The sequence below is a fragment of the Papio anubis genome, chromosome 4, assembly GCF_008728515.1.
Source record: "Papio anubis isolate 15944 chromosome 4, Panubis1.0, whole genome shotgun sequence".
In the NCBI taxonomy this organism is placed as follows: domain Eukaryota; kingdom Metazoa; phylum Chordata; class Mammalia; order Primates; family Cercopithecidae; genus Papio; species Papio anubis.
Window position 1 is genome coordinate 167,481,998 of NC_044979.1, and position 15,646 is coordinate 167,497,643.

Below are 15,646 nucleotides of genomic sequence, written 5' to 3' on the forward strand. Positions count from 1 at the left end.
GATCTGTGAGAAAATACAGTTCTGTTGTTGGAGCCGCCCAGTCTATAATCCTTTGTTACGGCAGCCCTGGCTAACGAACACACTCTTCATACACCTCCATTTGCTGAGTGTCCCAGAAGCTGAGGTCGGTTTCAGGAATCACGCTGGGAAACTTCACCTGATTCACGAGACCACTGTCTAATGGGATCCCCCTCTTCAGTAACTTTCTCCTCTGGGTAGGAGCCTGGGGTTTCTCTCTCTCACTTCTTGCCTCACTAAACTCTGTTCTGTCACGAATCACATTCTGTCCAGATACCACGATACCTGCAAACAATGTCCTCCTTGAGTAAGGAAATCAATAATACTCATTGGATTCCTGACTCGTATGGTGTTGTGTGCTGTCTCATTCCATGTTGGGTCAAGAAAAACAAACAAACAAACAAACAAACAAGAAAATGTTTTCCCTATAGTGCTGTCTTGGTTTCCCTGGCCTATTTCTACAAAACACCCTCAAAAGAAGAAGGTGTTCCAAGTTCCTATTAGAATTTCTTCATGGACACATATAGATGTATGAAATTATTAGGATGGTCCATAAAGCTCTTTATATTGTTTGTTGGATATTGACACGTGACTTGTGTTACTTTGCATATGATTTGTGTGAACCCAAAAGATTATTCTCTGTAGCTCTTAAAATGTTCACTCTTTAGGAACACTCTTAAAGTGATCAACTAAAAAATGTTGTTGCTAGTAGCCTGATGTCATGTGCATTAGTTGCCTGGGGCTGCCGTAACAAAGTACTACAAACTGTGTGGCTTAGGGCCAGGTGCAGTGGCTCACACCTATAATCCCAGCACTTTGGGAGGCCAAGGCAGGCAGATTGCTTGAGCTCAGGGGTTTGAGACAAGCCTGGGTAACATGGGGAGACCCTGTGTCTACAAAAATACGAAAATTACCCAGAAGTGGTGGCGAAGGGCTGTAGTCCCAGCTACTTTTGGGAGGCTGAAGTGGGAGGATCACTTGAGCCTAGGAGGTGGAGGCTGCGGTGAGCTGAGATCGCACCACTCACTGTAGCTGGGGTGACAGAGCAAGACCCTGTCTCAAAAAAACCAAAACAAGAAAGCAATAACAACAACAACAAAAAACTGTGTGGCTTAAACAATGAAAATGTATTGCCTCATTCTGGAGACCAGAAGTCTAAGATCAAGGTGAGCTGGTTCCCTCCGAGGGCTGCAAGGAAAGGTTCTTTCCAGGCCTCTCTTCCAGCGTCTGATAGTCCCAGGCATTCCTGGCTTGAAGGGCATCCTCCCTGCATCTTCACATCATCTTCCCTCTGTGCATGTCTGCCTCTTGTTCACATTTTCCATTTAATAAAGACACAGTCATGTTGGATTAGGGCCCACCGTAATGACCTCATCTTAACTGGGTCATCTGCAAAGACTCTATTTCCAAATAAGGTCACATTCACGGATGCTGGGAGTTAGGACTCCAGCATCTTTTCGGGGGACAGAATTGACCCGTAACACCATGTTATTGTTTTTCTTATCCCATCTCATTAGCCGCAAAAAGGTCTTTGGACCCTGGAAGCAAAGAGCAAGAGACAGGCAAAGGCCAAGAGGACAGTGAAGGAGGTGGGGTGGTCAGGGCTAAAAGATAGACTGCCCCGGGCATTGATGTTCCATGGGCTTTGGGTGGAGAGTGCTGCCTGGACCTTTAGGGAGCTTCATTGCCTCTGTTCCACCATGTTCTATCTTTCCGAGATGCTCACCTCCTCCCCTGTCCCGGGATGCTCATCATTGCTAAGTGCACTTGGGCTTATGGTTCACTGACAGTTCTCTTGGAGAGAGAAAGAGGGAGGCTACGTGGAGTAGGGATGCATTGCAGAGAAGCGACAGTTATGCTGACATTCTGTTAAGGAAGACCTTAGACTCTGGAAACAGACTTGAGGTGTAAGACCGCCAGCTGCTCTGGCTTCCAGGAGAAGGCCGAGAGGTGAGCCACACAGGGCAGTATTTCTCAGTCTTATTTTTTCATCCCTATGCTCTGTAGTGAAACCCCACCTGGCAAAACCATTTTGTGTTTTGTGGTTATTAGGACAAGCTTTATATTTTGTGGGTATTTATTTATTTATTTACTTTTGAGATATAGTTTCGCTCTTGTTGCCCAGACTGAAGTGCAATGGCATGATCTCAGCTCACTGCAACCTCCGCCTCCCAGGTTCAAGTGATTTTCTTGCCTCAGCCTCCCCAGTAGCTGGGACTACAGGTACCTGCCACCATGCCTGGCTAATTTTTTGTATTTTTAGTAGAGACAGGGTTTCACCTTGTTGGCCAGGCTGGTCTCGAACTCCTGGCGTCAAGTGATCTGCCCGCCTCAGCCTCCCAAAGTGCTGGGATTACAAGCGTGAGCCATCGCGCCTGGCTGTGGGTTTTTTATTAGGGCAAAAATAGGTGGACTGAGTATGTGTTTTGCAGCTCACTTTTCGTCTCGACTCTAGAGGCCTCTCCCGTCTTTTACCTCTATGGAGAGGCCCTGCATTGAGCTTTGTTGTGGGGTGGGGTGGAACAGGGCGGGAGTGGGGTCCAAGCTTCTGGAAGTGTAAAGAGAGAGGATGATTAATGTCAGGCCAAGCTCTGCTTGGAACAAATTTGAGAAGTTTGAGAGAAAGGGCAGTGTCTATTGATGCTAGAAGAAAGACTGATATGAAAGCAAAGTTTTGATATCCACAAAGCATCCGATCGATCTGCCTAAATCGTTTGTTGGGCTCCTCTTAGGGAACACCGTCTGTGAGCTTATTCTCTTTTATGGTGTAACGTTACAAACACTTATAATGTATGTTATTGTGGAGACTGAATGATGATAAGCTGCTCTTAAGTTCCCACCCTGTTCCACTGTTCTCGGTAGATTTATGAGTACAAAAGGGGAAAAGCTCATTCTGCACTTGGTGCCATGGAGGAAATGATTTAAAAAGTCGAGGCGGGCAACGACTTCCCGCTGCACTAATTTTACTTAGATCTTCCCTTTTTACGTTCTGCATTAGTTTCCTGCGCTGCCATAACAAAGTACCATAAACTGGGCGGCGTCAAACAATAGAAATTTATTGCCTCACAGTTCTGGAGGCCAGAAGTATGAAATCAAGGCGTTGGCAGAGCCATGCTCTCCCTGTATGCTGTAGGGGAGGAGAATCTTCTTTTCTTCCTAGCTTTGGTGGTTGCCTGCAGTCTTTGGCCTGTTTTGGCTTGGAGATGCATCACTCCAGTTTCTGCCTGCAAATTCGCGTGACCTTTGCTCTGTGTGTGTGTCTGTGTTTCCTCTTCTTGTAAAGACACCAGCTCTATGGGATTAGGGACCCATCCTACTCCACTATGATCTTATCTTGACTAATTACATCTGCAATGACCCTGTCTTCAAATAAGGTCACATTCTGAGGTCCTGGGGGTTAGGCCTTCAACATATCCTTATGGGAGACACAGTTTAACCTATAATGTGTTCTAAACCAAACTCACTGCCTTTGCCAGTGACCGCTCTGCCTCTTCTTCATTCCCTGCTACTCCTGCTCAGCACCATCTTGGTTCCTCCATCTTCTCAGTTCCTTTTGGGTTATTCGGCTTCTGTAAGTTACACCTCTGGCTGCTGGTTTTTTTTTTTTTTTTTTTTAGACAAAATTTCACTCTTGTTGCCCAGGCTGGAATGCAGTGGCACGATCTCGGCTCACTACAACCTCTGCTTCCTGGGTTCAAGCAATTCTCCTGCCTCAGCCTCCCACGTAGCTGGGATTACAGGTGCCTATCACTAGGCATGGCTAATTTTTTTTAAGTAGAGACGGAGTTTCACCATGTTGGCCAGGCTGGTCTTGAACTCTGGAGCTCAAGTGATCCACCTTCCTCGGCCTCCCAAAGTGCTGGGATTGCAGGCGTGAGCCACCACGACCGGCCTCTGGCTGCTTTTTGATTTTATCTCCTATTGAGTCCCTTTGACACAGTCTAGTTTAATCCTCGTTCATTCTCCCCATCCCCTGTTCCTCGCAGCGTAAGCCGTCCTCATTGTCTAGAAGTGAACTCTAATGAGTCCACAGACCTGCTGAAAACATCTTGATGGGTCTTATTATAACAGAGCAAATTCCAAATTCTGTCCCCTGCATTCCGTGCTCTCTGTGATTAGCCCCCCATGCTGTGTTCTGAGTTTCTGTCCCAACCATGTCGGTGTCTGCTGGACAAGGTGAGCTGTCTTCCTAGGGTCTTCTGTGGGGCCTGCTGGCCGCCTTTGCTCCTGGCTGGTGCCTCTCCAGGCCCACCCTCCTAGCTCCTTTCAGCCCTACTGAGATGCCACGTTAGTTCTTGGTGGAGCCTGCCCTCCTCCGCCCGGCTGGAGGTAGTTTCTCCCCGCTCTTTGTTCTGTCTCCATGTCATCTCTCTTACTCCATGCAACATCTGGAGCACAAGCAAGCATGTGTTAGCTGCTTCCCAGGTTGCGGGATTATTTAGGCTAGAGCCAGGTCTTAGTTATTGAAACACACACACACACAAACTCTACTGTGCTTGTCATGATTTTTCACAAATAGTGGGTACTTTGACAGACTCGGTAGAATGCAGGTCTCCATGTGGAAGCTCTGGCTACAATTCTGAGGTTTTGTCGTGGATCAAAGGTCTCCTCTTTGAGTCTGGCTTTGAACAGCAGCACTCTGCTTGGAGGCCCTGTGCGCGCAGCGATACCTGTCCAAGTTAATCAGTACTCTGGAAGTAAGCCTTCCTCCAGAGTCAGCCTCGGGTTTATCGTGGTTTATTGTTTAACTTGCTAATGGACTGGACACGGAGTGGTTGGGAAGAATTTCCCAGGATGGTTTCAGTATGGATCAGATGCCTGTAGCCCTTGAATACTTCATTCATTTTCTGAGGCTGCCATGACAAAGTGTCCACAGACCTTAGAACAATGGAAACTGGTGGTCTCACAGTAAGCCGGAAGGAGCCGGAAGTCCACAATCAAGGTGCGCCCTCTGAAGGCTTTGGGGAAGGGTCTCTTCCAGGCCCCTCTCCCAGCTTCTGGCACTTGCATGGCTACTGGCAGCACGACTCCAGCCTTCGCATGGCACTCTCTGTGTGTCTCTATGTCCAAATTTCCCCTTTTTATAAGGACGCCAGTCATACTGGATTAGGGTCCACACAAATAATGCCATCTTCATTAATTACATCTGCAATGACCTAATTTCCAAACAAGGTCACCTTCTGAGCTGCTGGGGGTTAGGATTTCAACATGAAATTTGTTGGGGGACACATAACATGTAACAGGTTCTCAGCTTGGGTTCTTCTATAGCGTCTGGGGTGTGTCTGCTGGGTGACTTGGTTGGTCACTGAAGTTTGCAGAGGGGAGAGAGAGACACTTAGAGGTGAGGAGAAGGGGGTGACCATCTCCACCTGTACTGTCCCCCTCTAGGCCCTGGGAAGACAACTCTCGGTTTGTCCACCTGGCTTTTAATGCATTGCCAGGAGTTCTCTGATATGGAGGCCTCAGGCTGGTGGCGGGAGTGATGAGCTCGGGCTGAGCAGGCAGCCTGTGTCACCTCTGCTTGGCAGGCTGCAGAGATTGGCAGGCTGCCTCGGAGGGAGCTTTGAAGTCTCAAAGTGAAGGAGCCAGGGTCAGTCACATCTGTGTTTAGCTAATGTTTAAACTTGTAACTCACCTCTTCTGTTTCCCACCTATACTGCTTCTCCCTCTGCAAACTAAGCTCTGATGCTCAGGGGTGGTAAGGCTACTCCTGTATGCTAAGAGAGCATAGGTTGTCTTGTTAGGATGCCATGGTGTAGAGATTTGGGAATTATGCTTTTAAAGTGACAGATTTAGAGAGTAAGATGTTTTTGTTTTTCTTTGGTCACATTGAACTACTACCTGATTTAGGTGTTCACAATGATCAAATAACCCACTGGGTTATTTGAGGCCCAGCTCAGGCCTCAACCAGGTCCTACCACCCGTCTAGATGGCAAGGGTCTACTTAGCTGTCAGTTGAGAGTCACATCCATGCCTGACCATGTCCCAGCTGGACAGCCTATGGGCAAGTTACTTTCTTTTTTTTTTGAGATGGAGTTTCGCTCTTGTTGCCCAGGCTGGAGTGCAGTGGCGTGATCTCGGCTCACTGCAACCTCCACCTCCCGAATTCAAGCGATTCTCCTGCCTCAGCCTCCCGAGTGGCTGGGATTCCAGGCATGCGCCACCATGCCTGGCTAATTTTGTATGTTTAGTAGAGATGGGGTTTCTCCATGTTGGTCAGGCTGGTCTCGAACTCCTGCCCACAGGTGATCTACCTGCCTCGGCCTCCGAAAGTGCTAGGATTACAGGTGTGAGCTGCCATCCCTGGCCGTGGGCAGGTTTCTTAATCTGTGTGAACCAAAAGTTCCCCCTCTGTAAAAAGGGGAAATAATGGCATCTTCTTCCTCGTAGGGCTTGTGTGGGTGACGTGAAAGATGTACAGTGTTTTACAGGGTCTTGCTTGTCAAGTGCTGATTCAGTGAAACTAGTCCCAGTTGGAGGTTTATATGGCTTGATGACTGTGGTCCACAGCTGTGCCTTTTGTTTTCACACCGTGTAACTGACAGAGAAATGGCGATTGTCCAAATAGCTCATCAATTGCATGCTTATTGACAGCTAAACTAGTTAATTTAGACCACTAAATGGATCTCCCAGCCACTTGGAATATTTACTAAGCTTAAGTTCATCAGACAGTTGCCTACATTTATTTATTGATTCTCTAGACCATGGAGATCCACCCTATGTGCTGCTTAATTATAAGCTCTCACACTATTAATCTTTTCTTTATGTAATGATAAAATGTGTTTAATATAATGAGATTAACACTACTGATCCACTTTTAAAAATATGATCATGATCAAAGTGTCTAATTTTACTTTTTTTTTTCTTGGTGCGGGGGAGAGGTGGAATTTACAACCAGTAAATCTTGATTCCCATGAAAGCCACATTAAACTCTTTCTAACATGATTTTGACATAACAAAGCTCCACTAATGTTGATGAAAGCAATGGATAACTGATGTTTGACCCAAATTCAGAGTATGGGGCCCAGTGGGGTAGGAAATCATAAACTCAGAATAGTAACTCCAATCACAGCTACCCCTCCACCGCAAATCAAAAAAGACAGCTCAGAATTTAAAATGTATTTTCATAATGATTACGTTCTTGTAAGTGGAAAACATCCCTTTGAAGTTGATGATATTCTGCTCTCTAGAAATAATTCTTTTATTGAACTTGACTATATAAATATTCATGTTGCTGCATGTGTATATTTCATATTGTTTCATTAGTTTTTAGTCATTGGAATAGTAAAAAATGTTCGCTAGGTACTAAAAATACTGTGGAGTTGAAAATAATTTTCATTCTTGGCCATACAGATTAATTTACTCTTGCCAAAAAAAAAAAAAAAAAATTACCTTTACAGCCAGGCGGTTGACTAAATGATGAATAAGAAGTCTCTATTTTAAAAGAATTTTGAAAGTTAGTGTCCTGGAGAAAATAGAAATGTTTGTGTTGCAGTCTTGGAATCTGTGTGACTCTAGGCAAGTCCCCAAGCCTCTATTAAATAAAATTTACCCCTCCGTTAATGGAAACAAAAGTAAAACCCCCAACTGTTCCTTCAGTGATCACAGTTTCAAAAGGACTTTGCTATTTCTGCATGTTCACAAGATGGGATCCAGGTTTTGGAAAAAGTAAGAGGAATGTTTTAAGTTAGTTTTTCTAAAACATCCTTAGGTTGTATCTAATGGGATCAACAGTATTGGTTAAAAGTCATTGGTTTCCTCTTTTTGTCTTCTGACAGCTGATTTAGATGATGTTACTCTTAAGTCGTGATGCTGTTTAAGAAAACTAAACAAAATCAACTAAAATAGCCCACTTGGGGGTAGCTGTGAATTTCTCATCCAATAGTTACAGTTACTGCAAGAGTTTAAGTACCTCTTCATGGAGGTATTTTGAGTTCCCCTTTTCCTGTAAGCTACGCAATTAGTCTCGGTTCTCCATCTAGTATACAAATCATGGCTATTCACCACAAAAGATTGGCCTTTGATGTTCAAATATTGAAATCCCGGGAGATTTTGACATGGATTTTGCTTCAGGAAATCTTTTTGGGTCTACTCTTCGGGCCTCTTCTGTCTCTGTTTACATTTTGCTAAACTTTAAATGGTTGAACAAATGGTAAAGAATGGAAACTACGTTTATCTGATGTTTCCTAAACTTTTTGCCTCACTGAAAGCAGCGGACAAAATGAAAATCCAAGGTGACTAATGCAAATAAAAAGATGGTGACCTCTTTTTGCAAAGATAAGCAAGAAGTAGAGATGTCTCCAGAGATGCCAATGATAGCCTTATTTGCAGAAAAGTTAATAGCTTAAAATAGCATTTAGAAAGCCATAAATCGGGAAAACATGCGACAGAGAAAAGGCACTCAAAGCATCAAGTTTGCTTGGAGATGTCTTGGGATTGTTGGTGTTCCCGCCAGTCGTGTTGCGTCCTCTCTGGAGTTTCTCTGGGTCTTCGCTGTTTTACATCTGTGTTTTGCCTTAGTACTAAAATTCGTGATTAAATTTTACTGGTGTTATGGACTAAATTGTGTCCCACCCCCAAATTCACGTGTTGAAGCCTTAACTGCTAGTACCATAGAATGTGATTCGATTTGGAGATAGTCTTTAAAGAGGTGGGATGTGGTGGCTTACGCCTGTAATCCCAGCACTTTGGGAGGCCAAGGTGGGCGGATCACCTGAGGTCAGGAGTTTGAGACCAGCCCGGTCAACATGGTGAAACCCTGTCTCTACTAAAAATAGTAGTCGGCGTGGTGGTGCGCGCCTGTAATCCCAGCTACTCAGGAGGCTGAGACTGGAGAATTGCTTGAACCTGGGAGGCAGAGGTTGCAGTGAGCTGAGATTTGCACCACTGCACTCCAGCCTGGGCAACAGAGTGAGACTGTGTCTCAAAAAAAAAAAAAAAAAGAAAAGAAAAAAAAGAAAAAAGAAAAAAAAAGAAGAGGTAGTTGAGTTAAAGTGAGGTCCTGTGGGTGGGCCTTGATCCAATCTGATTGGTGTCGTTATAAGAAGAGGAAATTTGGACACAGACACATAGGGAAGACTATATGAAGACACAACGAGAAGATAAATGGGGTGACAGGAAATAGATTATTAGTTAATTTCATCTGTTTCTTTTTACTTTTTAAAGCCATCTATAAGCCTAGGAGAGAGGCCCCAGAAGTAACCAATCCTGCTTACACCTTGATCTCAGACTTGTATCTTTTCAAAACTGTGAGACAGTAAGCCACACAGTCTGTGATACTTTGTTGTGACAGCCCTAGCAAATGAACACAGTGGAAGATAGTAATTAAAATGATTGAAAGAGCAAAATGTATTGAAAAAGAAAAAGGAGTCAAGGCCCGCATCTTATGATTTCCATGTCGCTCTTCCCACCCTGTGCACACGTGTGAGCAAACCCGCGCCCACCTCCCACTGAGCTCTCTGTTACCTGCTTATGGATTCCCGGCCCTTCCTGAGAGCCATTATCTGCTGTCAGTGGAAGCAGAGCATTCATTATTCCCAGCCAGTGCAGGGAGGCCAGGAGGATTTATGGAGTCGTTGCAGGAACACAAATTCTGCTTTGTACAGACTGACACCATAAACGCACATGAATAAATCAGGGCAGAGCGGAAGAAAGACCTACTTTTCCCTTTCTCATGAACACAGGCATGGGGGCTGGCCCCGATGTTTAGTGTGTGATTTAGGTGGGGAGGAAGGAAGCCTTGTGTTCTCTTGGCATAGAGAAGCCATCTGCAGAGGTTTATTGAGGACCTCCTGTAAATGGGTCACCAGCGGGCCCGAGACTGGGAGGAGCTGTGATAAGGATTCCTGTGTTCAGTTTAGTGTACAACTGTTATTTTGATTTTTTTTTTTTTCTTCCTGGAGCTGCTGTGTCTCTCCCTCCCCTGGGTTTTTGCACCCCTGCCCCTGCCATGCACTGACTTGCTTTGATATTTCTCCTTAGCATCATCTGCATCTATTAGCTATATCGTAATTCCACTGTGTTGTCCTTATTGTTGGCTCAGTTTTAGCTACAATTAATGGATGGTCACTATGTGCAAGCACTTTGCATGATTTACCTTGGCCACCATTATTATCCCTGGCTTACTGATGAATAATCGGAGGCTTACGGAGGTTAAGTTTCTTGCCTAGGATTTCCCAGTACTGGGACTCTGACCTCAGCTGGGTTCCCAAAGGCATGATTTAATTCTCATTACAAATGTGGGTGACTGGTAATCTTGTATGCACTTTGCAGATGAGAAAACAGAGCATTTCTTCCTTCCTTCATTCATTCTCCAGATTGTGTGGTTGCTGCTGTTGTTTGTTTAATGGTTTTTGAGAGAGAATCTTGTTCTGTCACCCAGGCTGGAAGGCAGTGGAATGATCTCAGCTCATTGCAACCTCTGCCTCCCGGGCTCAGGCTCCTGCCTCAGCCTCCCAAGTAGCTGGGACCACAGATGTGTGCCATCATACGCGGCTAATGTTTGTATTTTTTGTAGAGATTGGGCTTCACCATGTTGCCCAGGCTGGTCTCGAACTCCTGGGCTCAAACGATCTGCCTACCTCAGCCTCCTAAAGTGCTGGGATTACAGGCGTGAGCCCCTGCACCCGGCCCAGACTTTGTGTTTTGAGTGCTGGGTTTCAGGCAGGCAGTCAGCTGGTCCCTGGGCCCAGAGGGTGAGTGGTTTGCCCAAAGCCAGGCAGCCAGAACTTCCCTGTCCCATACAGTTGCCTCTCACCACATGTAGCTGTTGAGCACTTGAAATGTGCCTGGTCTGGCCCGGCATGGTGGCTCACGCCTGTAATCCCAGCACTTTGGGAGGCCAACGTGGGTGGATCACCTGAGGTCAGGAGTTCGAGACCCGCCTGGCCAACATGGTGAAACTCTGGCCCTACGAAAAATAGAAAAATTAGCCAGGCGTGGTGGCGGGCGCCTGTAATCCCAGCTGAGGCTGAGGCAGGAGAATTTCTTGAACCCGGGAGGTGGAGGTTGTAGTGAGCTGAGATCTCGCCATTGCACTCCAGCCTGGGCAACAAGAATGAAACTCCATCTCAAAAAAAAAAAAAAAAAAGAAAGAAAAAAAGAAATATGCCTTGTCCTAACTGAGATGTGCTGCAATTGTAAAACACACACCAGATCTCAAAACGTCATAGTGTGAAAAAAGAAGAATGCAAAATATCTCCTTAAGAATTTCAAAATATTGGTCAGATGCTGAGATGATAATATTTTAGATAAATAGGTTTATAGGAAATAGAGTGTTAGTTGATTTCACCTGTGTCCTTTTACTTACTGTGGCTACTGGGAAATGTAAAATGACTTATGTGGCTTACAGATCTTGGTTGCACGGCACTGGTCATGTGGCTGAGGCGAGGATGTCTCCTGTGGATTCTCTTGTGCCATTCTGAGGTTGCTCAGAGGTACCGGTTGTTCCCTCTGAACCAAGAGTGACAGTGCCCAGGTGGGGATTGATGGGTTGGACATGTGAGAAGCAGGGAGGCAGCACAGGGCACCTGGAAGATATAAAAAGTAGAGAGGAGTCACAACCATGTGAATATATTTCACACTTCTGACCTGTGCACTTAAAAATGGTGAGGACAGGCCGGGCGTGCTGGCTCACACCTGTTAATCCCAGCACTCTGGGAGGCCGAGGCAGGCGGATTACTTGAGGTCAGGAGTTTGAGACCAGCCTGGCCAACACAGTGAAACCCTGTCTCTACTAAAAATACAAAAATTAGCCAGGCGTGGTGGCGGGCACCTGTAGTCCCAGCTACTAGGGAGGCTGAGGTGGGAGGATCACTTGAACCCGGGAGAGGGAGGTTGCAGTGAGCTGAGATCATGCCATTGCACTCCAGCCTGGGTGACAGAGCAAGTCTCCATCTCAAAAGAAAAAAAAATGGTGAGGACCGTAACTTTTATTTAGGTGTTTTTACCACAATAATAAAAAAAATTTTTTTTTTAAATGAACAGAAACTTAAGGAGTCTGTGTCTCGCTCTGACTATGGTGTAAAAGCATTTAAAGAATGAAAATTTTATTTGACCGTAGGCAATTGGGCTAAACAAAAATTGATAGAATGTAAGCTAGTCAAAATAAACTTTGTTCCAAGAAAAAAAAAAGTGGAGAGGGAGGTATGGGTGGGAGTTGGGGTGTGCTGGCAGCAGATCACGAAGGACTTTCAATTTCTCGTCGAGGAATCTGGACTTTATGACTCTGGGGCCTCGTGCGAGAAGGGACTGAAAGCCGGGAGGGTGGAGGAGTGCTGGGGGCCTGTCAGGAGGCTGGCCAGAGCAGGGGGGTGGCCAGGAAGGAACCTTCTGGAGGAGACTTGGCAATCCGTTGTAGGGAGGGACAAGGGGGAAGGGGATGAACCGGTCAGACAACAGGTGGGGAGAAGGCAGGCCTCAGCGAGGAGGAACGATCGTGAATGTGTGACTTCAGAGAGGCAGAGAGGGAGAGTGGGGTGCAGGCTGCCCACCACGTCGGGGTGTTCGCTGGGATTCTCAGCAAGTCCCCCGTCATGACTGGCGAGGGGTGGTCATGCATAACCAGCCCATTGTTTTTTGGATGCTGTGGATCTGTTTGCTTTTAGGTTATGTAATTTGAGGCTTCCTCTCTGTCGTTGCAGAGTTACACTCTGGGTGATTAAAAATGGGGCAGAGTTGGGAGAGACTGGGAACAGACAGGGCTACTGGGGAATGGGAGTTTCTGAGGATTTAAGACCATCGGGTGTTCAGGGTTTTTTTTTTTTTTTTGCCAATATATTTATCAATTGTGTTTCAGGGCTCAAACAAACATTTTGGGGAATACCAAGATGAATCACACACGATCTCAAAAAACTTGTAAACTGGGCCCTTTTGACTCTTTTCCAAACCAAAGAGAAATGATGCTAGCATTACCTGTTTTAACAATACTCACTTCCCCTTAAGATTCCCGAGTTTTGGTGCACTGCAAGTGGGCAGCGCCCTGGAGAGACTGAGGGTTAATTTTATCCTTGTGGATAATAAATGCATCTTGGACAAAGCAAGAACACATATTTTAACTAAGTTACAGGCTTCTGATAAGAATTCCAGCAATTGCACAAGCCCCACAGTTGTCTGTGCAGCCCAGCCATTCTACCTTGCTATCTCAAAATCCTCTGTTTTGCATTCCTCTCTTGCAAGAACCAGTTTCTAGTTTCCCACCAGCAGGATACGTTTCCAGGGTGATTTGCTTACTGAATTGGAGCCTGGGCGCAGAGGATCCCCGGGAAAGAGGCTTCAGAACGCCCCTGGGTGGGCGTGGGAGGGTTTCCCAGACCTGCGTTGGATGCTGACATTGTTTTTCCCTTAGAGTCTTGCTTTTTGCCTTGGCCCAGCACCTGGTTCTGTTAGCATCGCCAAGATCAGTCCTAATGAGCTCTGTTGTTTAAACTGGGGAAGGAAACTTTTTTCCCTCATTTACAAAAAGGCGAATTTTAGCTCAGCCGCAGGAGGGTGGCCAGCGGGCAGCCAGGGGTCAGAGGCAGTTGAGCGCTGCTACATAAATAGCAGCAATTAATGGGCCCCTGTAAAGGACAGGGATGTGTGTGTTTGCTGTCTAGCATTGTTTCTCTGCGAATCGGAGCAACACTGAAATTAATTATAAAGCCAGCAAAGGATATTTTCTGCTTTCTGTTAAATAAGTATCATCCACACAGGAGCACGTTCCACTTGGATGCATTTACACACATCGTTTCTTTGGAAGACGGTGTGAAACCAATTTATTTTCAAAACTCCCCACTGGGTCATGCTAATCACCACAGTTTTCAGCCCTTTTATTCGGGCTTGGGCTGGACCAGGGAGCCCTCAGGCCCTCGTCATTTCCTTCATTGCTTTGGGGGCTTTCCCTTTGCCAGCCCTGCCCAAATCATTTCTTCCAGTGCTGTCAACCAGGTTTGAATTTTTATGATGAGATTTACAAAGCGAGCCATTCTGTTATTACTAATAACCATCATAAAGGTTTCATACAGGTTCTGCTTTGGTTTGCTGGGGCCAGTATAGTAAATAACGCAGACCTGGGGGGCCTTCAACAACAGACATTGATTTTCTCTGAGTTCTGCAGGCTGGAAGCCTGAGTTCAAGGGATCAGTAGGTTTGGTTTCTCCTGAGGCCTCCTCTCCTTGGCTGACTGAAGGCTGCCTTCCCACTGTCTTCACACAGACATCCTCTGTGCTCTCATCCCTGGTGTCTCTCTCTCTGTATCAAGACACCAGTCCTGTTGGATCAGGGCATGACCCTCATGTCCTCATGTAACCTTATTTCCCTTTATAAGGCCCTGTTTCCAAATACAGCCATCTTTCTCTATCTGCAGGGATTGGTTTCAGGATCTCCTTCTTTGTTTTTGAGACAGAGTCTCACTCTGTCACTCAGGTTGGAGTACAGGTTGCTCACTGCAACGTCTGCCTTTCGGGTTCAAGTGATTCTCATGCCTTAGCCTCCCGAGTAGCTGGGATTACAGGCATGCGCCACCACACCTGACTAATTTTTGTATTTTTAGTAGAAACAGTGTTTTGCCATGTTGGCCAGGCTGGTCTCGAACCCCCAACCTCAGGTGATCCGCCTACCTCGGCCTCCCAAAGTGCCGGGCAGGATCTCCTTCTGATACCACAATCCAAGGATGCTCGAGTTCCTGATAACAAATAGTGTCGTATTTGCATATATCCTATACCTATCCTCCTGTATATTTTAAATCATCCCCACCTTACTTAGAATACTTAATGCAATGCCTACACATCACTTCATTCACGTGGATTCAACTTAGCACTTGGCATATGGCAAATTCAAGTTTTGCCTATTGGAACTTTGTGAATTATTTTTTCCCCAACATTTCTGATCTGAGGTTGGAACCCATGGAGGGTCAACTATATAGTCACAGTGGGGCTAGAGCTGGAATTTTGGGGGAGGACATGACTTAGCCCATAACAGGTTCTGAAATAGGCACTTGGATGCATTCATTCAAGAAATACTCATTGAGTGCCGCCTGTGTGCGGGGGCTGTTCTGGATGTGGTAAGCATGTCAGTGAGGGACCATACCTCCCTTCTGGGGCTTCCAGGCGTTGGGCAGATTCCATGCTCACTTGTTCTATGGGACTTCAGAGGTGCTAAGTGCTGTGGGACAAATAGCCCCGGGGCACATGGGTTGTGAGCTCCAGGTGATGTGGTTATAAATGGGTGAGTCAGGGAAGCTTCTCTGAGAGCTGACATTTCGGCAGGATCTTAGAGGTTGAGGGAGTGCTATGTGGCCAAGGCCCCCGGGGAGGAACACCCCTGTTTCTGCTGCTGAGGAACAGCGAGGAGGCGGTCAAGCCGAGGGCTGCCTGATGGGAGTGGCACAGGCGTCCTCAGGACACGGTTTCTTTCCTTTGGGAGCCACGGGGAGCCTGGGTGTGTTTTCATGGTCCTCGCTTTTGGGGAGCCTTCCTGTCCCTCTAAATTAGCTGCTCTGGAGAAGGCGACAGCTCAGACAAGTTTGGGAGACGGATGGAGTGCCCACCAAGGGGACAGCCCAGAATTAGACATTGGCATGTCAGGAATTTTACGGGGGCACATGGGGGCTGGTGGTGAAGAATGAGGGTCCGTCTGTCATGGATCGCCT

General features: G+C 46.3%; 1 protein-coding gene across 2 annotated transcripts in view; it reads left to right on the forward strand.

Moving 5' to 3' along the window:
• Positions 1-15,646, forward strand: part of HUNK (hormonally up-regulated Neu-associated kinase) — a 125,444-nt gene that overhangs the window by 20,939 nt on the left and 88,859 nt on the right. The window contains exon 1 of one of the 2 annotated variants that reach the window (XM_021935541.2): positions 3,824-4,194. The exons of the other annotated variant lie outside the window; for it this stretch is intronic. Within the exon in view, the coding sequence (XP_021791233.2) occupies positions 4,144-4,194 (51 nt within the window). The 5' untranslated portion in view covers positions 3,824-4,143. Of the gene's footprint in view, positions 1-3,823; positions 4,195-15,646 lie in introns of those variants that run through there. 2 annotated transcript variants of the gene reach the window in all.